Source organism: Eriocheir sinensis, chromosome 11, assembly GCF_024679095.1.
Source record: "Eriocheir sinensis breed Jianghai 21 chromosome 11, ASM2467909v1, whole genome shotgun sequence".
Taxonomy (NCBI): Eukaryota; Metazoa; Arthropoda; class Malacostraca; order Decapoda; family Varunidae; genus Eriocheir; species Eriocheir sinensis.
In genome coordinates, this window is record NC_066519.1 from 17,971,149 (window position 1) to 17,994,321 (window position 23,173).

General features: G+C 39.6%; 2 protein-coding genes across 2 annotated transcripts in view; both read left to right on the forward strand.

Moving 5' to 3' along the window:
* Positions 1-7,714: 7,714 nt before the first annotated feature.
* LOC126997152 (uncharacterized) lies at positions 7,715-23,056 on the forward strand. The gene is made up of 12 exons (XM_050858202.1): positions 7,715-7,783; positions 10,748-10,933; positions 12,297-12,500; positions 16,703-16,809; positions 17,703-17,850; positions 18,326-18,387; positions 18,731-18,848; positions 18,931-18,986; positions 19,992-20,079; positions 21,306-21,656; positions 22,274-22,373; positions 22,990-23,056. The coding sequence occupies exons 1-12, from the start codon at positions 7,732-7,734 to the stop codon at positions 23,054-23,056; spliced, it is 1,539 nt and encodes a 512-aa protein (XP_050714159.1). The 5' UTR covers positions 7,715-7,731.
* Positions 22,971-23,173, forward strand: part of LOC126996968 (uncharacterized) — a 43,538-nt gene continuing 43,335 nt past the window's right edge. Inside the window, exon 1 of the mRNA XM_050857932.1 lies at positions 22,971-23,052. The gene's annotated coding sequence lies outside the window, so the exon portion shown is untranslated. The remainder of the gene's footprint in view (positions 23,053-23,173) is intronic.

Sequence of the window (23,173 nt, forward strand, 5' to 3'; positions counted from 1 at the left end):
AAAGGAGAGAGAAAGGAGAATATTTGAATACTCTGATGAAAACAAGAAGGAAAAGGAGAGAGAAAGAAGAATATTTGAATACTCTGATGAAGAACAAGAAGGAAAAGGAGAGAGAAAGAAGAATATTTGAATACTCTGATGAAAACAAGAAGGAAAAGGAGAGAGAAAGGAGAATATTTGAATACTCTGATAATGAACAAGAAGGAAAAGGAGAGAGAAAGAAGAATATTTGAATACTCTGATAATGAACAAGAAGGAAAAGGAGAGAGAAAGAAGAATATTTGAATACTCTGATAATGAACAAGAAGGAAAAGGAGAGAGAAAGGAGAATATTTGAATACTCTGATAATGAACAAGAAGGAAAAGGAGAGAGAAAGGAGAATATTTGAACACTCTGATGAAAACAAGAAGGAAAAGGAGAAAGGAGAATATTTGAATACTCTGATAATGAACAAGAAGGAAAAGGAGAAAGGAGAATATTTGAATACTCTGATGAAAACAAGAAGGAAAAGGAGAAAGGAGAATATTTGAATACTCTGATAATGAACAAGAAGGAAAAGGAGAAAGGAGAATATTTGAATACTCTGATGAAAACAAGAAGGAAAAGGAGAAAGGAGAATATTTGAATACTCTCATGACGACCAAAAAGTAAAAGGAGAAAGAAAAAGGAGAATATTCGAATACTCTGATAACGATTAAGAATGAAAAGGAGAAAGAAAAAGGAGAAAATCTGAATACTCTCATGAAGACCACGAAGGAACAGGAGAGAGAACAGGGAATATTTGAACAGGTAACAGATATTCAAGTAAGTATCAGACGAGGTATTTGAACAAGAGGGAATAGGGTTAAATGAAGAACGAGGGAAAGACGGAGAGAAAGAATAATTTAATGAATAAGATGAATTACGAGGACGAGAAGGGAGAAGGAAAAAGGGGAAAGGTGAAGTGTAAGAATTGAGGGAGAGAAGGAAAGGGAAAGGAGAATAACTGAATAAATAAGATGGATTAAGTGAAGAACGAGAGGGAGTGAAGGAATAAATGAAGAGTAAGAATTATTGAAGAATGCTCAGGAATAAAGAAAAGGAGAAGTTAAGATTTATTAGAAGGAAAACGAGAGGCGAAAGGGAAAGGAATGAAAACAGAAGTAATTAGAGAAAGATCAAAGAGAAAAGAGAAAGGAGAATAATTGAATAACTAAGATGGGTTAAGTGGAAAACGAGAAAGGAGAATGGAACGAAGGTATAAATGAAGAGTAAGAATTATTGAAGAATGCTCAGGAATAAAGAGAAGGAGAAGTTGAGATACATTAGAAGGAAAACGAGAGGCAAAAGGGAAAGAAATATAAACAGAAGTAATTAAGGGAAAGGAATATAAACAAAAGTAATTAAGGGAAAGGAATATAAACAGAAGTAATTAGAAAAAGATAAAAAAAGGAAAAAGATGTGAAAGAAACGCTAATATATGGAAACCTTAGCGAAAACGGACCTAAAAGAGCTAAGAAAGAAAGGAAAAGCGGGCATTTAAATATCTAGTCACCGGATTGAAAAAAATACTAATAAAAACCTTGATAATCTTCGTTTTTAGTACTCATTAAGGATTGGCGAAAATAATAATACCACACACCACCACCACCACCACCATCATCATCATCATCACCATTATTTAAAATCCACTACATAACAAAGGCCTTTCTCAACGTCATCCACTCCTCTGTCAGCACCGTAGTCTACCTTTTCACTACCACGTTTTCTTTTTCTATACCAACAGCCTCCACGATTTTCTATGGACGAGTGTTTAAGGGTTTACTAAGGCATTTCGTACCGCCGCTTGGGTGAACTATAAAGACTGGAATATCGATTTGGCAGCAGTGCAGAAGGCCAACAAGGAAAATGAGAGATATTGTTGAGGGTTTTTTTTCATCACAAGTAAAAAATAAATAAATAAATAAAGGCTCAAGTGATTAGTGGACAGCCTAGAGACCCCAAGTTCGATTCCCCGTGAAGGATTTATTTGGAACACACACACACACACACACACACAGATAGACTGACTGACTAAATTATATATCAACAACCTTTTTATAATACAGGCATTTTACGTCCCTTATAAGTTCTTCAACCAGGTTAAAGAATGATCTACGTAATATTATACAAAAATTTAGATTGATTTAGACGCGAAAGAAAGAATATTCGCTTTTCGTTTAAAACTTATGCTCTACTAAGATGAGGCAAAATGTTCTATATATATTACAGCAAGGGAGAAAACTCACGTATTACTATAGGGTACAAAATCTTAGGCTGATTTAGACGCGAAAGAAAGAATATTAGCTTTTCGGTTTAAAACTTATGCTCTACTAAGATGAGACAAAACTTTCTATATATATGACAGCAAGTGAGGTAACAAGAGAAGATGGCGCCACTTCAAACACTTGCCTGCGCTATGACGGGCTGGGGTCGACTACCATCCAGGCCCCTCAAGCAAGCCTACCGGCGCTACAGGTTCAGACGTAAAAAAAAAAAAAAAAAAAAAAAAAAAAAAACGGCAATGAACAAAAACAAAACAAAAACAAAAACCTGCTAGATTTTTTTTTTTTTTTTTACAGCAAAGGAGACAGTTCAAGGGCACAAAAAAAGTAAACATTAATAAAAAAAAAAGCCCGCTACTCAGACAAAAGAAAAAGAACGAGAGGGCACAAGAGAGGTCAATTTCGGGCGGAGAGGTGTCCTGATACGCTCCTGATCCTCTGTTTATAGATACCGACCATGCCTGTGATCTATAGCAATGGTACATAATACACATGACTCCTACACACACGGAGGGACAGCACGCAGATATCTTTACACACTTCTCGTAAACAAATGGACTGAAAATTTAATGCTAACGATGACGGAGGCAAGGAAATGTGTGTGTGTGTGTGTGTGTGTGTGTGTGTGTGTGTGTGTGTGTGTGTGTGTGTGTGTGTGTGTGTGTGTGTGTGTGTGTGTGTGTGTGTGGTGAATTTTTGATCGCGCTAAGCCATTCTCGCCTGTCCTAGATACACACCTTGGATGATTTAGTAGTGCAGTAATTACGAGGAAGAAACTAGATCGTGAAAAAGGTTAAACAAAAAGCAGGCGGCAAAACTTTGAACGAGGGTAACAAAGAAGATATGAATATGGGTTGCAAAAATAAGAAAATGGGTGGCTTAAACATAAAAAAAAAAGGGTAGGCAAACAGTGCACATGGGAAACAAATGTATGAAAATTTAAAGGAAAGTAAAAAATATATGAAAATTAATATGGGTAGTAAAAAAAGTGAAAATGGGAAAATGAGAAGTAATAAAATGGGTAGGCAAACAGAGAACATGGGTAACAAATGCATGAAAATTTAAAAGGAAAGTAAAAAATATATGAAAATTAAAATGGGTAGTAAAAAAAGTGAAAATGGGAAAATGAGAAGTAATAAAATAGGTAGGCAAACAGAGAACATGGGTAACAAATGCATGAAAATTTAAAAGGAAAGTAAAAATATATGAAAATTAAAATGGGTAGTAAAAAAAATGAAAATGGGAAAATGAGAAGTAATAAACTAAAATAGGGAAAAAAATATCTGAACTGAACTGAAAATGAATGAAAAAAATGAAAATGGGAAGTCAAAAAATATGAATATGATAATGGAAAAAATATGAAAATGATAATGGGAAAAAATATGAGAATGATAATGGGAAAAAAATGAAAATGGGAAGACAAAAATGAAAATGAAAATGGGAAGACAAAAATGAAAATGAAAATGGGAAGACAAAAATGAAAATGAAAATGGGAAGACAAAAATTAAAATGAAAATGGGAAGACAAAAATGAAAATGAAAATGGGAAGACAAAAATGAAAATGAAAATGGGAAGACAAAAATGAAAATGAAAATGGGAAGACAAAAATGAAAATGAAAATGGGAAGACAAAAATGAAAATGAAAATGGGAAGACAAAAATGAAAATGAAAATGGGAAGACAAAAATGAAAATGAAAATGGGAAGACAAAAATTAAAATGAAAATGGGAAAATATGATGATAGAAAAATGAAAATAAAATAAAAACAGGTAATAACAAAAATAGGAAAATGAGTGCTTCAAAAATACACAAAAGAAAAACGAGATAATTTACACTTAAAAAAAAAAAAAAATAGGAAACTAGAGATTTTTCAACACAGGAAACACACACACAAAAAAAACAAAGATAATTTGCAACATAAAAAAAAAAATCACGTGGAAATCTGGAACGGAAAACAAACGAAAAAAAAAATGCAACAGAAAAACGATAGAAGAAAAACTAGCGAATTTCCAACACAAAAAAAGCAAAACTAGAGACTGCAATACACAAAAAATAAAACAAATAAAATAACTAGTAAATTTTCAAAACAGACAACACAAGAGAAAAGGACAGAGAATTTGCAACATAAAAAAAGAACAACTAAACAATTTTAACCACACACAAACACACACAACAACAACAACAACAACAAAAAGTAGAATATTTGCAACTTGAAAAAGATAAACTACACCACAGAATTCACAACACACATAAATAAGCAACAAAGAGAAGGTGTTTGTCAGTAATGATAGAGACAAATGACACTTCACACACGACAGATGATAAAACATTAATAACAGAAAAGTGGAGAGGGAATGCGAGCGAAATATATGAGCGAGAGAGATAAAATTACCCCATTATTAACATGTGGACCAGACGAGTGGAGGATCCGGGAACGAGGAAAGCAGATGAGAGAAGAAATAGAGAGGGGTAGAAGGGAGGGTAAAGAAGGTAAGAGAAGAAGGGAGGAAGGGAGGGGACAGACGGAGAGGGAGAGAAGGAAGGAGAAGAAAGAGAAAGCGAGGAAAGAGAAGAATGAGAAGAAAAGAAGGACACAGGAAAGGGATTATTTGGAAACGAGGAAGAAGTGGAAAAATAAAAGAGAAAGGCAGAAAAAGAAAAGAAGAAAGAGAAGAGGACATGAAAGTTTATTTGGATACCCGGAAAGGAGAAGACAGATAAGAAAAAGAGGAGAACGAGATAACTTGAAAACACAGAATTAAGAAGAGAGAGAAAAAAAAGGAAAGAACAGTAGACCAAAACTTAATGCGAGCCTCATAAATCTACACACACGAAGAGAGGACAAAGAAGAAAGAGAATGAGAAAGAGGAAGATGATGATAAATGGGCAGGAATTAACTCATCAACCTTTTGCATGTTAAAAAAAAAGAAACTCGAAGGACAAAGTAATTTACATAAACCTGAACACACGAGAAAAAGGAGAAAGAAGAAAGAAGAGAAGAAAGAATGAGAAATGTGAAAATAAAGGGAAAAATGAAGAGAGCGAGAAAGGTGAAAATAAAGGAGAAAAAGGGAAGAGAAGGAGGAAGATGAAATTAAAGAAAAAAAGGAAGAAAATGAGAAGATGAAAATATAAAGGAGAGAAAAATGATTGAAGAGAATGAGAAAGAAAGGAAATAGAAGAGAAACATGAGAAAGATGAAAACAGGAAGAAAGAGGAGAAAGAAGAGAATGACAAAGATGAAAATAAAGGAGAAAAAGAGAATGAGAAAGATGAAAATAAAGGAGAAAAAGAGAATGAGAAAGATGAAAATAAGAGAAAAAAGAAAAGGAGAAAAGGAGAAAGAAGAAACGGGACAAGAAAAGAAGAAAATAAAGGAAATATTGACTAAAAAATGTGAATATGATTAAAATTCGAGAAAAAGACAAATAAGAAAAGATAAGACAAAATTAAACTAAAACAGAACACCGAAGAAGAAGAAGGAGAAGAAGAAGAAGAAGAAGAAGAAGAAACAAACAAAGTAGAAAGAAAGAAAGAAAGAAAGAAAAAGAATTTAGAAACACACAAAGAAGAAAAAAACAAGAACAAGAGTAACAAGAATAAGAAGATGAACAAGAACAAAAAGAAGACAAGAGAAAAAAAAAAAAGCCAACGAAAACGTGAAAAAAAAAAATTGGCTGATGTAACAAATATGAGCACTAAGACCATGCGTAGCTATATCATATTCTCACAACCTAACCTACATTACAAGAGAGAATAAAAAAAGTAATACGTATGTGATAAAAAAGGAAACAAGACGCATAATTCATCTACACAAAAATACATATTACAACAGAAAACGGGAAAGCATGATAGAAAACGGCACTGGGAAAGGTAAAGAGGGAGAACTTGAGTAAACTTATGAAGCGGGAGAACTTGAGTAAACTTTTGACGTTATAACAGGAAGAAAAAATTGACAGAGAAAAGAAAAGAAGAAACAGAGTGAGGAGACAGAGGGGAAAGCATGATAGAAAACGGCATTAGGAGAGGTGAAGAGGGAGAACTTGAGTAAACTTCTGATGTTATAATAGGAGGAAAAAAATTAAGAGGGAAAAGACATTAGGAGAGGTGAAGAGGGAGAACTTGAGTAAACTTCTGATGTTATAATGGGAAGAAAAAATTTACAGGGAAAAGAAAAGAAGAAATAGAGAGAGGAGACAAAAGGGTAAACATGATACAAAAAAGACGTTGATAAGAGGTGAGAGGGAGGGAAAGAGAAGAAAAGAAAGAGAAGACAAGGAAGAGAAGGACAGATGGAAGAGATGATTATGAAACAGAAGAGAAGAAAGAGGAAAAAGAGGAAAGAAAGAGAAGAAAAGAGAAGAAAATAAAGAGGATAAGGACAGAAGAAAGCGACTATTCGGAAACACGGAAAGAAGAAGAAAGAAAAGAAAAAGACAAAAAAAGAAAAGAGAAAAAAAGAAAGAAAAAGAGAAGGAATTAAACTTGACACTAAAGAACAAAAAAATGAGAAAAAAGAAAACAAAAACGAGAGAGAGAGAGAGAGAGAGAGAGAGAGAGAGAGAGAGAGAGAGAGAGAGAGAGAGAGAGAGAGAAACGGTAGAAAAAACAGTAAAAAGAAAGAAAACAGGAAAAAAAGTGAAACGAAAGCTCGGAACCATAAATCTCAAGGGTGACTAATTCATTTCACTTAATTAGGCTATAAATATTAAGAAAACGAGAACAATGATCATAAAAGTATTGAAGGGGACAATCAATCTAAAAACAAATGAAGGGCGTTAAATATTGACGGGGTGAGGGAAGGGGTAGAGAGAGGGAGGAAGAGGTGGGACTGAAGAGAGGGGAAGGGAAGGGAAGGGAAGATGGAAGGTGGGGGAATGGGGAGGGATGGGAAAGAAGGGAGAGGGAAGGGAGGGGAGAACAATGAGGGAGAAGGATAAAGGGAGAGGGAAGGGAAGGGGAGAAGGGAGAGTAAAGGAGGGGAGAAACGAGGAAGGGAGGGAAGGAAGGGGAGGAGGGAGAGTAAACCAGGGAAGGGGAGACACGAGGAGGAAGGGAGGGGAAGAAGGGAGGGTAAAGGGGGTAAGAGAAGAAAGGAGAAGGAAGGGAGGGGATAGACGGAGAGGGAGAGGAAGGAAGGAGAAAGGAGGGAATGGAAGAAGGAGGAAGGAGGAAGGGGGAAAGGAAGAGTGGGAAGAAATGAGGAGGGAAGAAAGAGAGTAGGAGAGGAGGGAAGAGAAGAAAGGAGGGGAGAGGGAAGGGGAGAAAGGAGGAGGAAGGGAGGGTAAAGAGAGTAAAAGAAGAGGGGGAAAGAGAGTAGAAGAGGAGGGGGCAAGGGCACAAACGAGGAGGGGGGAAGGGAGGGGAAGGACAGCGGCAGACGCGGCCCCATTCGTCCCTGCATGATCTCAGTGCCACAGCGGGCAGCATGGCGGCAGCACGGAGCCCCCGGTCACTCCTGCTACTCGCCGCCATAGCAGGTATAGTAATTGCATTGTGATAACACGAATCCAGGTATGAGTTCAAGTACTACTCAGTTTTACGACGGACTCGAGTCCAAGTACGAGTTCTCCGTTCTATTGTACTCGAATCCGTGTACAAGTACTTTTTACTGATTTAACCTTAATTTTTTTCTGCTTTTCTGCTTTTGACAAGTGGCGAACTGCCCAGCCCTCTTTGGAGGGAGAAAAGTGGGAAGAGAAGAAAGGAGAAGGAGGAGGAAGGAAAGGAGAATGGAGGGGGGTAAGACAGCAAGGAGGGGAGAAAAGAGGGAAGAGGAGAAAGGAGAAGGAGAAAGGGAAGGAAAACAGAGAAAGGGAAGACAGCAAGGGAGGAAGAAAAAAGGGAAGAGAAGAAAGAAGGAGGAGGAGGAGAGGAGGAGGAGAGGAGGAGAAGGAACGGAAGAGTGGGAAGTAATTAGGAAGCAGTAATAGTAGTAGCAGTAGTAGTAGTAAAGGTAAAGTTTGGGGCAGTCTCAAAGTCTCTGTTTCCTTGGTTTTTTAATTTGAGTTGGGTAAGGCTAAGTTTGACATCTGGGGTACCACAGTTTACCTTTCCCAAGTTTCCCCAAATTTCCCCAGGTACCCATTTATCGCCTAGCTTTAAAGGGAGGATGAAGAGCTAGGTGAGTCTGACATCCCGGTTATCAGTTCACATTTCCCAAGTTTCCCCAGATACCCCATTTATAGACTACCCGGAAAGGGAGGAGGATAAAGGGCTGGGTGAGTTGGGTGTGGGCTGCCCTGGGTCTGTGTGGGTCATACTACGCTTAACAGGCATTAGTACGAGTGGTTTATAGAAGGCTCGTATAGGGATTGAAGTCTGGTTAGCTGGTATGGTTGGACATGATTTTTTTTTTTCGTCTACGCCTATAGCGCCGGTAGGCTTGCTTGAGGGACCTGTATGGTAGTCGGCCCCAGCCCGTATTAGCGCAGGCAAGTGTTTTTATAGTGGCGCCATCTTCTCTTGTGTGAGGGATTGTAATATGGGGGTGATTTTTCCTTTATTTTTTTCGATTTTCCCATTTTCTTTTGATCCAACACCCATTTTTTTTTCTCTCTCTATCTCCCTCGGTTCTTATCTTCTCATTTTCTTTCTTTAACCCTTCACCCATCTCTTTTCTCTTTATCTCTCTTGTGTGTTAACCTCTCCTTCAATACGTATCTCCCCATCTTCTTTTTTTTAATCCTTCCATCTCGTTTTTTCTATCTTTTAAGGGCGTGATTTCTCCTTGTTCTTATTTTCCTATCTTCTTCTTTCTTTAATTCTTCAAACATTTATTTTTTTCTCTCTCTTTTATTGGGTTAACCTCCCCTTCATTCCTTGTCTTCCCATCTTCTTCTTTCTTTAATTCTTCTTTCATTCTCTTCTTTCTATTTCTTATGGGTGTCTAATCTCTCTTTCATTTCCTATCTTCCCATCTTCTTCTTTCTTTAATTCTTCTTTCATCTCTCTTCTTTCTATTTTTTAAGAATGTACTCTCTCTTTCATTTCCTATCTTCCCATCCTCTTTCTTTAATCTTTCATTCATCTCGTTTCTTCCTATCTTTTTTTTTTGCGTGATCTCTCCCTTAATTCTTATCTTCCCATCTTCTTTCTTTAATTATTTATTCGCATCTTTACTTTTCTCTTTATGGGCAAGATATCTCCCTCAATCCGTATCTTCCAATCTTCCTTTTTGTTAATCCTTCATCTCTCTCTCTCTCTCTCCCATATTTCCCTTCCTTCGCTCTTTCATCCTTCTCTTCTTTAACTCTTATCTAACTTTTCTTTGTATCTCTTATTTTCCCCAATCCTAACTCCCATTCTTCCTTTTCCTTCATTCTTCACTAACCTCTTTTCTTTCCTTCTTTTCCCTACATTCACAACTTTCCACCATTATTTTCCTTATCCAATCTCTTCTTTTGTTTGTCTGTCATTCTCCTCAATCCTTAACTCGAATCTCCCTCTTCTTCCTTTTCCTTCATTCACCTCTTTTTTTTTTCCCTTATTCGTTCTTTAATTTCTTACCTCCTCATCTTCCTGTTCCTTCATTCTTCACTTTGCATGTATGTGACTTTAATTACCCTGAATCCTTAACTCCCATTCTCCCTCTTCCTTCATTCTTCACGAGTCTCTTGTCTAATCTCTCCTTCAATCTTTATCTGTCCATATATCCCTTCCTTATCCTTCATCCTCTCTCGCTTCTTTTGTTTGTGTGTCTCTCTTAATTACCTTGAATTCTTAACTCCCATTCTTCCTCTTCCTTCATTCTTCACGAGTCTCTTTTCTAATCTCTCCTTCAATCCTTAACTGTCCATATATCCCTTCCTTATCCTTCATCCTCTCTCGCTTCTTTTGTTTATGTCTCTTAATTACCCTGAATCCTTAACTCCCATTCTCCCTCTTCCTTCATTCTTCACGGGTCTCTTTTCTAATCTCTCCTTCAATCTTTAACTGTCCATATATCCCTTCCTTATCCTTCATCCTCTCTCGCTTCTTTTGTTTGTGTGTGTCTCTTAATTACCCTGAATCCTTAACTCCCATTCTCCCTCTTCCTTCATTCTTCACGAGTCTCTCTTCTAATCTCTCCTTCAATCCTTAACTGTCCATATATCCCTTCCTTATCCTTCATCCTCTCTCGCTTCTTTTGTTTATGTCTCTTATTACCCTCAATCCTCAACCTCCAATCTTCCATCTTTCATCCTTCTCTCGCCCACTACAGTAAAACCAAATTGTTGAGTCCGTTTATGTTGTTCATTAGGTTCATTCTCCTTTTCACACAGTCCCAACACCTGTTTTCTCCTCCCATATGTTACCTATAGCTTACATATGAGAGGAAGAGATAGGTGTTGGGAGTGTGTGGCAGAGCAGAGGGGAGGAAAGGACCCGTGGGAGCGTACGCCAGACCGGCCTCGACATATTTGGAGGACTTTTTTTTATAGTAATTTCTCTCTCCCTCACAGCGGCGGGGTGGAGCATCGCGCGGGCCGCCTGTGTCCAGCCTCCAGTTACCGTCATAAAGGACACCACATTGCTCGGGCGGGTGCTTTGGAGGTGCTTAAATTTACTGTTTACTTTTCCCAACCTGCAGCGGGCGGTATATTCGCAGTGTGAGAACCAGAGCATGATCGAGGAAGAGTTGACTTGTGGTGAGTATGTATGGAAGGCTGGATAATGTGTTAGAAGGTTCATTAGGATAGCGTAGACTTTTTTTTTTTTACAACAAAGGAGACAGCTCAAGGGCACAAAAAAAGGAAACAATCACAAAAAAAAGCCCGCTACTCGCTGCTCCTACAAAAAAAGAATCAAAAGAGGTGGCCGGAAGAGAGGTCAATTTCTGTAGACACTGTAGAGGGTTGAGAAGAGTGATGAAAAGGATTAGTGGAAGCATAAAGGATGAAAAAGGATAAAAGAGAAATTAGGAAATGTGACCTGAAGAAAACAGAGGAAAAGAGAGGAAAGGAGGAGGAGGAAGAGGTAGATAATTAACGAGGGAGAACGTGGAGGAAGAATAGAGGAGGAGGAGAAGGAGGTACTGTGTGTGTGTGTGTGTGTGTGTGTGTGTGTGTGTGTGTGTGTGTGTGTGTGTGTGTGTGTGTGTGTGTGTGTTAAAGTGCACATATTTTTTTATAGCAAATAATTCCATGATAATAATAACATGTTTTTATTTGTCTGTCTGTCTGTCTGTCTCTTTCCTCACTCCTCTCCCTCTCCCTCCCTTTTCTCTCTTTCCTCAATCTTTCTCTCCTTTTCCCATTTCCTCTCTCCCTTTTTCCTCTTCCCTAACCCTTTATTTCCTCACCTATTTCCCTCTTCCTCTTCCCTCTAAACCTCTTCATTCTTTTTTCCTCTCTTCTTTTATCTTTTTTTTATCATATTTATCTTATACCTTTTATTTTTTTGCCCTTTGTTTGTCTCTATTCCCTTTTCTCTTTCTTTACTTCTTTCATCCTCTTTATCACTTTCCTCTATCTCCTTTTATTCCCTCTCTTTTCCTTATTTTCCCTTATTACTCTCTTCCTTCCCTCCTTTTCTTTCATTTCCCTTTTCCACTCTATCTCCTCTTACTCTCCCCTTTCTCTACCTTCCCCTCCCTCAATTCTTCTTTCACCCCATCCCTTCCACCTCAATTTTCCTTCTTCAATCTTTTCCTTACCTATCATCCTCTTGTCTTATTCCCTTCCCTCAATCCTTATTTCACTCCTTTTCTGAACCTCTTTAACACCATCTAACTCCTTCCATCTCCCTTTCCCACTCCTCAACCTTCCCTTTCCATCTACTATCTTTTCCTTATCTGTCATTCTCTTGTCTTATTCCCTTCCCTCAATCCTTCCTTCCCTCCTTTTCTTAACCTCTTCAACACCATTCAACTCCTTCCATCTCCCTTTCCCACTCCTCAATCTTCCCTTTCCATCTACCATCTTTTCCTAACCTATCATTCTTTTGTCTTATTCCCTTCCCTCAATCCTTCCATCTCCCTTTCCCACTCCTCCACCTCCCCTCCACACACAGCTCCGCCATCCGACCCCACCGCGCTCAGTCCTTGCATCAGCGATCCACCTGACGTCGAGAATGCCGAGAAACATATCTTGGTCGATAAAGTGATCACCGCATACACTTGCATCGCTGGGCACTCCTGGCTGTCGCTGGAGGAAGAGCAGACTTCCCAATGTTACAAGGGGGAGTGGACGGCTATACAGGACATATGCGACGAGGGTGAGCGTGTTTGTGTATGCATGTGTGTGAATGTTGCACTGTGTAGGTTAGCATTTAAGTGTTGGTGTGTGTGTGGAACAATGTGTATGAGTGGACAACAAGAGGACATGGACGGACAGTCAGAGATAAACGAGTAGCAAGAAAGACAAACATTGAAGACGCACAAGACGGACAAGGAGACAAATACAGCGACAATAAACATACACTCAAAGAATCTGCTGCAACGCCACATTTTCTGAGGAGTTACCGGGTAAGAGAGCACGCGATTTGAGCGGTGACTCCTACAAAAGAAGGAAGAGTGTTTTGTGTGTTGAGAGGGTGCAGGGAAGTAAGGGACGGAGAGGGAGATGCTGGGTTTAGGGATATGAAGGTGAAGTGAAGGGAAGAGACGGTGCAGGGAAGTAAGGAAGGGAGGAGATGGAGGGTTTTGAGATATGAAGGTGAAAAGGGAAGGGAAGGTAAGCGATAAGGAGTGGGAAATGCGTTAGTAAAGAGAGAGAAAAAGGAAGGTAAAGAATAAAGAGTAAAGAGAAACAAGAGAGAGAAAAAAGTAAGGATTAAAGAGTAAAGAATTAAAGAGAGAGAAAAAAGGTAGAGTAAAGAGTAAAGAAGTAAAGAGAGAAGAGAGAGAGAGAGAGAGAGAGAGAGAGAGAGAGAGAGAGAGAGAGAGAGAGAGAGAGAGAGAGAGAGAGAAAGGAAGGTGAAAAAAAAAGAGAGGTGATATAGATGGGAATGGAGGAAGGAAAAGATAAAGGTAGCTAAAAAAGGGAAGAAGGAAAGAGAGAAAAGATAGATAAATAGATATATAGACAGAAAGATAGACAGAGATAGATAGATAGATAGAGAGACAGAGAGTTAAAGAAAGAGCGATGATAAAAGTAAATAAAGAAGGAGGAAAATTGAAGGTTAAGAAGGGAATAAATAGGAAAGTAATATAAGAAAAAAAACAAGAAATATGACCAGTTAGAGTTAGAACATAAGGAAAGAGAAACAAAGAACACAATAACAGTTACTAAATGAGGAGGAGATGTGATAAAAGAGGAGAATGAAATGGTAGAAGAATTGAAGATAAAATTAAAGACAAAAAATGAGAAAAATAAAAGATTGAGATGCAAAGAAAATTAAAAAGAAAACGTAAGAAAAAAAATTAAGAGATCCAGAGAATTAAAAAGAAAACATGAAAAAAATGAAGAGAATTAAAAAGAAAACGTGAGAAAAAAATTACGAGATCCAAAGAGAATTAAAAAGAAAATATGAAAAAAATAAAGAGAATTAAAAAGAAAACGTGAGAAAAAAATTACGAGATCCAAAGAGAATTAAAAAGAAAATATGAAAAAAATAAAGAGAATTAAAAAGAAAACGTGAGAAAAAAATTACGAGATCCAAAGAGAATTAAAAAGAAAATATGAAAAAAATAAAGAGAATTAAAAAGAAAACGTGAGAAAAAAATTACGAGATCCAAAGAGAATTAAAAAGAAAATATGAAAAAAATAAAGAGAATTAAAAAGAAAATATGAAAAAAAATAAAGAGAATTAAAAAGAAAACGTAAGAAAAAAATTAAAAGATCCAAAGAGAATTAAAAAGAAAATATGAAAAAAATAAAGAGAATTAAAAAGAAAATATGAAAAAAAATAAAGAGAATTAAAAAGAAAACGTAAGAAAAAAATTAAGAGATCCAAAGAGAATTAAAAAGAAAACATGAAAAAAATTAAGAAAATTAAAAAGAAAACATAAGAAAAAAAGATTAAGAGATGCAAGGAAAATTAAAAAGAAAACATAAAAAAATAGATGAAAAGAGAATTAAAAGAAAACTTGAGAAAATAACTTAAGGTTGATAAATTAATAGACCTAAACAGAACTAGCATCAAAATATGAAAAAAAAAAAAAAAAAAAGATTGACAGACAGAAACTAAATGACGTGAAAAGAGTAATAAAAAAAAGAATATTCACTTGACAGATGAAGATAAAAAAAAACAGCGAAAATAAACAAGGAAACGACACACACACACACACAAAAAAAAAAAAAGAGGTTAAAACAAAGTCAGAAAAAAAAGAAGCACAATAAAAAAGAATAAAAGAAAACCAAGGAAATGTGATCTCAAGAAAACAGAGAAAGAGAGAGGAAAGGAGGAGGAGGAGGTACATATAATTAATGAGGGAGAACATGGAGGGATAATGGAGGAGGAGGAGGAGGAGGAGGAGGTAGATAATTATTAATGAGGGAGAACATGGAGGGATAATGGAGGAGGAGGAGGAGGAGGTGGAGAAGGTAGATAATTATTAATGAGGGAGAACATGGAGGGAGAATGGAGGCAATAAGAAATGAGGTGAAAAGGTGAAATATGAGACCCCTCCTCCTCCCTTCGTGGCATTGAAGATGAGTTAGAGAAGAAGGAAAAAGAAGAAGAGATAAAATAAAGGAAGAGGAAGAGGAGGAGGAGGTGGTGGTAGAGAAGAATGAGAAAGGAGAAGAGAAGAACGAAGAAGAAGAAGAGGAAGGAGGAGATAAGGAAAGAAAGGAGGTAGGGAAGAAAGATAAAGGAGAAGAGAAGGACGAAGAAGAGGAAGAAGGAGATAAGGAAAGAAAGGAAGTAGGGAAGAATGAGAAAGGAGAAGGACGAAGAAGAGGAAGGAGGAGATAAGAAAAGAAAGGAGGTAGGGAAGGAGGAGAAAGGAGAAGGATGTAAAGAGGAAGAGGGAGATAGAGAAATAAACTTGGAAGATACGAAAGCAAGAAGAATGGAAGAAGGGAAAAGAAGAAGAGAGGAAGAGATAGAGAAAGAAATTAGTTATGGAAGAATGAGAAAGGAAACGAAAAAGAGGAAAAAAAGAGAAATAAATGAGGAAGGGAAGAAAGAGAAAAGAGGAGGGACGAAAAGAGGAAGAGGGAGACAGAGAAAGAAAAGAACGAAAAGAGGAAGAGAGGAATGAAAAAAAAATGAGGTAGGGAAGAGAGAGAGAGAGAGAGAGAGAGAGAGAGAGAGAGAGAGAGAGAGAGAGAGAGAGAGAGAGAGAGAGAGAGAGAGAGAGAGAGAGAGAGAGAGAGAGAAGAAAAGAGGAAGAGGGAAACAGAAAAAGAAATTAGTTAGAAAAGAAAGAGAAAGGAGAAAGGAAAAAAAGAGGAAGAGGGAGAATGAAAAATAAAAAGGAAGAAAAGGTTAATAGATGAAAAAGAAAAAAATATATATAAGAAAAACAGATAAAAAAAAACACATAGAAAGGAGGAAGAATGAGAAAGGAAAAAAAAAATTAATAACACGAAAACGAAGCAAAGAGAAAACAAACAAATATCAAAAGAGAATATAAGAAAAAGATATAAGTGAAAGAAAGGAAGGAAGGAAGGAAGGATGGGAAGGAAGGAAGGAAGGAAAGAAGGAAAGAAGGAAGGAAAAAAGAAAGTGGAAGGAAGGAAGGAAAGAAGGAAGAAAGAAAGAAAGAAAGAAAGAAAGAAAGAAAGAAAGAAAGAGAAAGAAAGAAAGAAAGAAAGGAAGGAAGAAAGGAAGGAAGGAAGGAAAGAGAGAAGGAAGGGAAGAAGGAAGGAAAGAAGGAAGGAAGGAAAAAAAGAAAGTGGAAGGAAGGAAGGAAAGAAAGAAGAAAGGAATGAATGAATGAAGGATAAAAAAAAAAAACATGCAGAAAATAAGAAAGAAAAGCATTGTGATCGGGAAGATAAATCACACACACACACACACACACACACACACACACACACACACACACACACACACACACACACACACACACATGACGACACCCAACAGAGCAACTAATTCCCTTCATGTGTACCAAAGCAATCAATGTACACACACGGCACCCATATATTACCAAGGTTACACACACACACACACACACACACACACACACACACACACACACACACACACACGTTCTTCTCCTCTCCTCTTTCTTTCCTATTTCTCTATCTTCTTCCTCTTCTTGTCTCTTTCTTCCTTTCTTTTTCTTTTCTTTCCTCTTTCTTCTCCTTCTCTCTGTCTCTTTCTCCTTTCGTCCCTCCTCCTCCTCCCTCTCTCTCTCTATCTCCTCCTTTTCTTCCCTCTCCTTTTTCCATTTCTCTTCCTTTTGTATAGTCGTTTTTTTTCTCTCTCACACACACACACACACACATACACATACACACTTTTTTTTATGTACATTTTTTAACAGTGCATATCATATTCATCTCTCTCTCTCTCTCACTCAGAATGCTCACTGCTACGGGACTGCGCCGAGGTGAACCAGATGGGTATTTTCGAAGACGATGAATATTTGGTCTATCCTACAGGGAGCCCCAACGACCCCAAGGTGTTGGTAAGTGTGAGGGAAGGAGGAAGGGAGGAAGGGAGGGAAGGAGGAAAGGGAGAAGAAAAGGGAGGAAAGGGAAAAGGGATGAGGAAGGAGGGGAGGGAAGGAAGGAAGCAAGGAAGAGAAATTAAGGAAGGAAGGAGGGAAGGACGGAAAGAAAAAGGAAAAGGAAGAACGAAAGAAGAAAGTAAAGAAGGAAGGAAGGAAGGAAAGGAAGGAAGAATGGAAAGGAGGGAGGGAAAGAGGAAAGGAGGAAGGGATGAAGGACAGAAGGAAGGAAAAAGGAAGGAAGGAGGGAGATAAGAAAAGAAGGAAGGAAGGAAGGGACGATGAGGAAGGAAGGAAGGAAGGAAGGAAGGACTGGATGAATGAATGGATGGAATAAGGGAACAAAAAAAAAAAAGAGAATGGAAGATGATGAGGAGGCAAAAACAGAAGCAAAGAGAGAAAACACACACACACACACACACACACACACACACACACACACACACACACACACACACACACACACACACACACACACACGACAGGTATTTCGGTGACTAATGAATCTAAGAAGGGAGGTAACGACAGGTAAAGATGGAAGGAGGGAAGGATGGAGGGAGAAAGGAGGGAGAGGGGAGAGAAAAAAGGGAGGGAGGGATGGAGAACAGTAAGGAATATATAGACAGACAGACAGATAGATAGAGACAGACAGACAGACAGACACTAACCATTCCTCATATCTCTCTCTCTCTCTCTCTCTCTCTCTCTCTCTCTCTCTCTAAACACCTACACATGCTAACATCTCCTCTCTTCTCTTCTCTCCTCTCTTCTCCTTTCCTCTCTCCTCTTCTTCTCTCTCTCCACACACACACACACACACACTAACGCCTCCTAACACCCCTCTCCTCCAGGTTCAATGTGACAACTCCGAGGTGATGGCTGACGGTGGCTGGCTTCTCGCTGCCCAAACAGAACCTGGGGTAAACGAAGGCTCCACCGACACTTCGACTATCACGGAAGGCTTCATCGGGACCAACAGCAGACCGCCTTACTTTGCGGGTGAGTTAAAGAAGAGGAAGTGAAGAAGAGGGAAGGTAGAGATAGAGGATGAGGGGTAGGACATGGAGAAGGAAGGAAGAGGAAAAATGGATTAGATGTAAGAGAATGAGGAGGAAGGAAATGAGAGGAAGGGAGATCTAGGAGAATGAGAAGGAAAAGAGGAAGGAAGAGGAAAAGGGATTAGATGTAAGAGAATGAGGAGGAAGGAAAATGAGGAAGGGAGAAATAGTAGAATGAGGAGGAGGAGGAGGAAAAGACAGAGGAAGGGAGAAGTGGGAGAACGAGGAGGAGGAAAAGACAGAGGAAGGGAGAATTAGGAGAACGAGGAGGATGAAAAAACGGAGGAAGGGAGAATTAGGAGGATGAGGAGGAGGAAAAGACAGAGGAAGGGAGAAGTAAAGAAAGGGAGGGAGAGGAAGGAGGGGAGGGAGAGGAAGGAGGTAAAGCCTAAAATGAATGTTGTTGTTGTTTTTAGGTCGGAATAATCTCATTGCTTGGAACTGGAACGACACCTCACCGCGATCCTTGACGTACATGGTGAGTGTGTGTGTGTGTGTGTGTGTGTGTGTGTGTTGGGGTGGGTTGTTTTCCTTTCCTCCATGGTAACAACTCTGCCATCTCCTCCTCCTCCTCTTCTCCCTTTTCCTTTTCCTCTCCTTTCTCTCTCTTCCACCTCTTAAATCTTCCAACGCTTGTCTTACTTTCCTCCATGGTAACAACTCTGCCATCTCCTCCTCCTCCTCTTCTTCCTTTTCGCTTTCCTCTCCTTTCTTTCTCCTCCACTTCTTACATCCTCCAACGCATGTCTTCCTTTCTTCCATGCTAACAACCCTCTCATCTCCTGCTCCTCACCTCCCCTCCTCCTTCTCCTCCTCCGCAGTTCAAGATGAAGTTTACAGATGACGGTTCAATCCATCACGCCACCTACACGCACGTCCAGGTACCCCGCGAGGAACCCTGGGACATCATCCTCGACGCCCCTTATCACGGAGAGGCAGGTAAGCGGACAGGTGTGATGGTGGTGGCGGTGGCGGTGGTGGTGGTGGTGATGGTGGTGGTGATGTTTGTGTTTACTTTCAGGTGACTTCTTCAATAACACCAACAATGCAACGTGGAGTGACGGCGGGGAGTTAGTGGTGAGTGAGTGAGTGGTGAGTGAGTGAGTGAGTGAGTGAAAAAGGGAGGAAGAAAGGGAGGGAAGAAGAGAGGGAAAGATGGAAGGAAGGAGTGATGTGTGAGTGAGTGAGTGAGGAAGAGAGGAAGGAAGGGATGAAGAGAGGGAAGGAAGGAAGGAAGGAAGGAAGGAAGGAGTGATATGTGAGTGAGTGAGTGAGTAAGAGAGGAAGGGAAGAATAGAGGGAAAGAGGAAGGAAGGAGAGAGAGAGAGAGAGAGAGAGAGAGAGAGAGAGAGAGAGAGAGAGAGAGAGAGAGAGAGAGAGAGAGAGAGAGAGAGAGAGAGAGAGAGAGAGAGAGAGAGAGAGAGAGAGAGAGAGAGAGAGAGAGAGTAAAAAAAAAAATACATGAACAAAAAAAGAAAGGAGAGGAAGAAGAGGAAACAAAAGGAAGAGGAAAAAAGGAATAAAAATAAGAAAATGAAAAGGAAGAAAAAGAAGAGGAGGAAGGGAGATCCAAGGAAATGATTAACGAAAGAGGGAGGAGAGAAAGAGAGAAGAGAGTGAGTGAGTGAGTGAATGAGTGAGTGAATGGGGGTGTAAGTTTTTCATGGCGAGTCAAATTTTACCAGTCAGTCAGTCAGTCAATCAGTTAGCCAATCTATCTATCTACCTATCAGCCAGTCAGTCAGTCAGTCAGTAATTCATTAAGTCAGTCAGTAAATAAGTCAGTTTGCCAATCTATGAGCCAGTCAGCCAGTTAGTCAGTCAGTCAGTCAGTCAGTCAGTTATTCAGTTAGTCAGTCAATCAGTTATTCAGTCAGTCAATCAGTCAGCCAGTCAGTCAGTCACTCAGTCAATCACTCTGTAGCACATATTTAATTAACCTCACACAAAATTACTTTCACCAAAACCAAACACCTTCCTTTCTTTCTCCCCTCCTCCTGTTCCATACCAACTCCTCCACCTCTTCCCCTATCCTCTTCCATCCCCTGCCCTTCCCCCTTCACCCTCTACACCCGCACACAGAAAATACTACAAGATTCTTCACCTACGTGGCTGGGAAGACCTCTGGAAATGTTAAGATTATACATTCGCCCTACCTACTACGATCAAGGTAAGACTGAGAGGTAGGGAGGAAAGGGAAGGGAAGGTAGGTTAGAGGAGGGGGAGTGTAGAAGGGAGTGTAGATAGGGTGGAAGGGAGTACTTGTAGATAGGTGGTGATGGAAGGGTTGGGAGGAGGATGAGAGAGTAGAAGGAATGTGGATGAGGAAGAAGAAGGGGAGGAAGAAGAATATGGATAAAGAAGGGAAGGAAAGGAAGGGAAAGAAGGGAAAGTAGAAGGAACATAGATAAGAGAGACATGAAAGAAGGGAAGAAGGAGAAAGAAGGAAGAGAAAGAATATGAATAAAGAGATGGAGGAAGAAAAAAAGGAAAGGGAGGGAAAAAAGGAAGGGAGAGTAGGAATATATGAAAGAAATGGAGGGAGAGAGGAAGGAAAGGGAGGAGGACGGAAGGATAGAAGGGATATGGATAGGGGAAAGATGGAGGAAAAGGGGAAGGAAGGGAGAGAAGAAGGAACATAGATAGAGATGGAGGAAGAAGGGAGAGAAAGGGAGGGAAAGAAGGGTGTGAGTTAGAAAGGGAGAGAATGAGAGAAAGATAAGATAGAAGGAAAGAAAAGAAAAATATTGTGTTGGTATATTTTTTTTTCTAAGTTACAAATGACAAAAAAAAAAAAAAGAATTGTCAATATACTAAGAAATATTACTCCAAATTGAATACCATATCTTTAAGTACTATTCTCTCTCTCTCTCTCTCTCTCTCTCTCTCTCTCTCTCTCTCTCCACTACTTTTTTCCTCCTTCCACTACTCTTTTTCACTGCTTTATCGTCTCTTCCTCTTCCTCCTCTTCTTCCTCTTCCTCCCCTCTTCTTATTCACTTCGTTATCTCTCTCCTTCTACTTCTTTTTCGTTCTTTTTCTTTTCACAAATTTCCTCTTTTCCTTACATCTTTTAATCCTCCTCTTCCTCCTATTCCTTTTTCGTTTTCCTATTTTTCTTCCTCTTCCTCGTCCATCACCTTCTCTTCCCCCTCCTCCTTCTCCTTTTCCTTCTCTTTTCGTTTTTCTCTACCTTCTTTCTCTTCCACTCCTTACATCTTTCAATGCTTGTTTTCCTTTCCTCCATCCTAACAACTCAACCATCACCTCCTCCTCCTCCTTTTCCTTCTCCTTTTCCTTCTCTTTCTCCCTTTTCGTTTTCCCCTACTTTCTTTTCCTCTCCGTACATCTAAACAACTCTGAAATCTCCTCCTCCTCCACCTCCTCTTCCAAACAGCATACTCCTGCCCATCCCTCATCGGCACGGACCCAAGCTGGCAGAACATTGGGGGTCGAGTTCCATTAGTTCGAGGCCCAGGGACGAAGATCATGTACAGTTGCCCCGGTGCACTGAGAGTCAAACGCGTGGACACTCCCGGCCTTCAGGTACCCCAGGACCCGAATGCCATGAACACCTCGGGGCTGCTTGACACTGATACGATGCTGGCCATGGGTGGGAGGACCTGGTCGGGGATAAGCGATGTAGAATTGACGGAAGAGACTAAGAATAAGGAAGGGTTTGTCCAGTGTGTGAGAAATGCGTCTGGGGACCTTGTCTGGACCGCCTCGCTGGAGCTGCCCTGTTTATGTAAGTGTTTGTGTGTGTGTGTGTGTGTGTGTAGGGGGGAAGGTGTTTGTGAGGGTTTCTATGGAGTTTGAGTGTGTGAGTAGTTGTGTTTCCGTGTGAATAGGTAGTCTGTTTGGCTTTATATATTACTAATGATGGTGTCTCTTTCCTTGGCTGTCTGTTTTTTTCTTCTCCTCCTCCTCCTCCTCCTCCTCCTCCTCCTCCTCCTCCACTTCTTCTTCCTTGCTTTATTCCTTTTTTTCTGTTGCCATGACAAAAAAACAACTTCAATGATTTCTTCCCCTCTCTTATTTTCCTGTTCCGGTTTTGTTTCATTATTTCTTCTTCTGTCACGACCATCTCTGTCATTTTTCTTCTTTCTGTCTTTATTATTTCATCTCCTCCTCCTCTTCCTCCTTTTCTGCTTTTATTCCTCCTTTCATTACTCTTTTACTGGGATGTCCTCTCTTCCTCTTCCTCTGTTTCAATTCATCTCCTTATTCACTTCGCTATCTCTCTCCTTTCACTTTTCTTTCTCCGTTTTCCTCTTTCTTTTTCACATATCTGTCCCTTGCCTTATATCTCCTCCTCCTCCTCCTCCTCCTCCTCCTCCTCCTTCTCTTCCTCCTCCTCCTCAGTGACGTGTCCGGATAACTACACGAAGTCGAGGGACGGGCTAAGTTGCATTCGGATCCACCATTTCGGCGACGACTTCGGCATAACTTCAGCGTCTCTCAGGTACACACACACACACACACACACACACACACACACACACACACACACACACATATTTGCTTTTTTATGGATATGTGCTAGCTAGTTATTTTTTTTTGTGTGTGTGTGTGTGCGTGTGTGTGCGTTTTCTCTCCCTATTAGTATAAATAATGTACATAAGACACTGACTCATACCTTTCTCTCTCTCTCTCTCACACCCACACAGACACACCCACACACATTTACCCCAACCAAACAACCAAAGACAAACCAAACAAAACCAACCCAACCCAACCCAACCCAACCCAAACCTAACCTAATCAAACCTAACCTAACCTAACCAAACCTAACCAAACCAAACCAAACCAAACCTAACCTAACCGAACCAAAACCTAACCAAACCTAACCTAACCTAACCTAACCTAACCAAACCTAACTCAACCAAAACCCAACCTAACCAAACCAAACCCAACCCTAACCTAACTAACCAAACCTAACCTAACCTAACCTAACCTAACCAAACTCAACCAGACCAAACAAACCAAACTCCAACCTAACCAAACCAGCTTACTCTCCAACCTCACCTGGCTCCCCTAACCTACCCAGGACCCAGGACATCTTTGGCACCCATCGACAGAGTGCCAACCAACGCTACATCGCTTCTCCTCCCAGACCGCTATTACTACACGGCGTCCATAAGGTGAGATAGATAGATAAATAGATAGATAGACATAGATAGATAGACAGGTGGATATGGGTTGATAGATTGATGTGTAGATATAGATAGATTGATATAGATAGACAAATGAGTAGAGATGTAG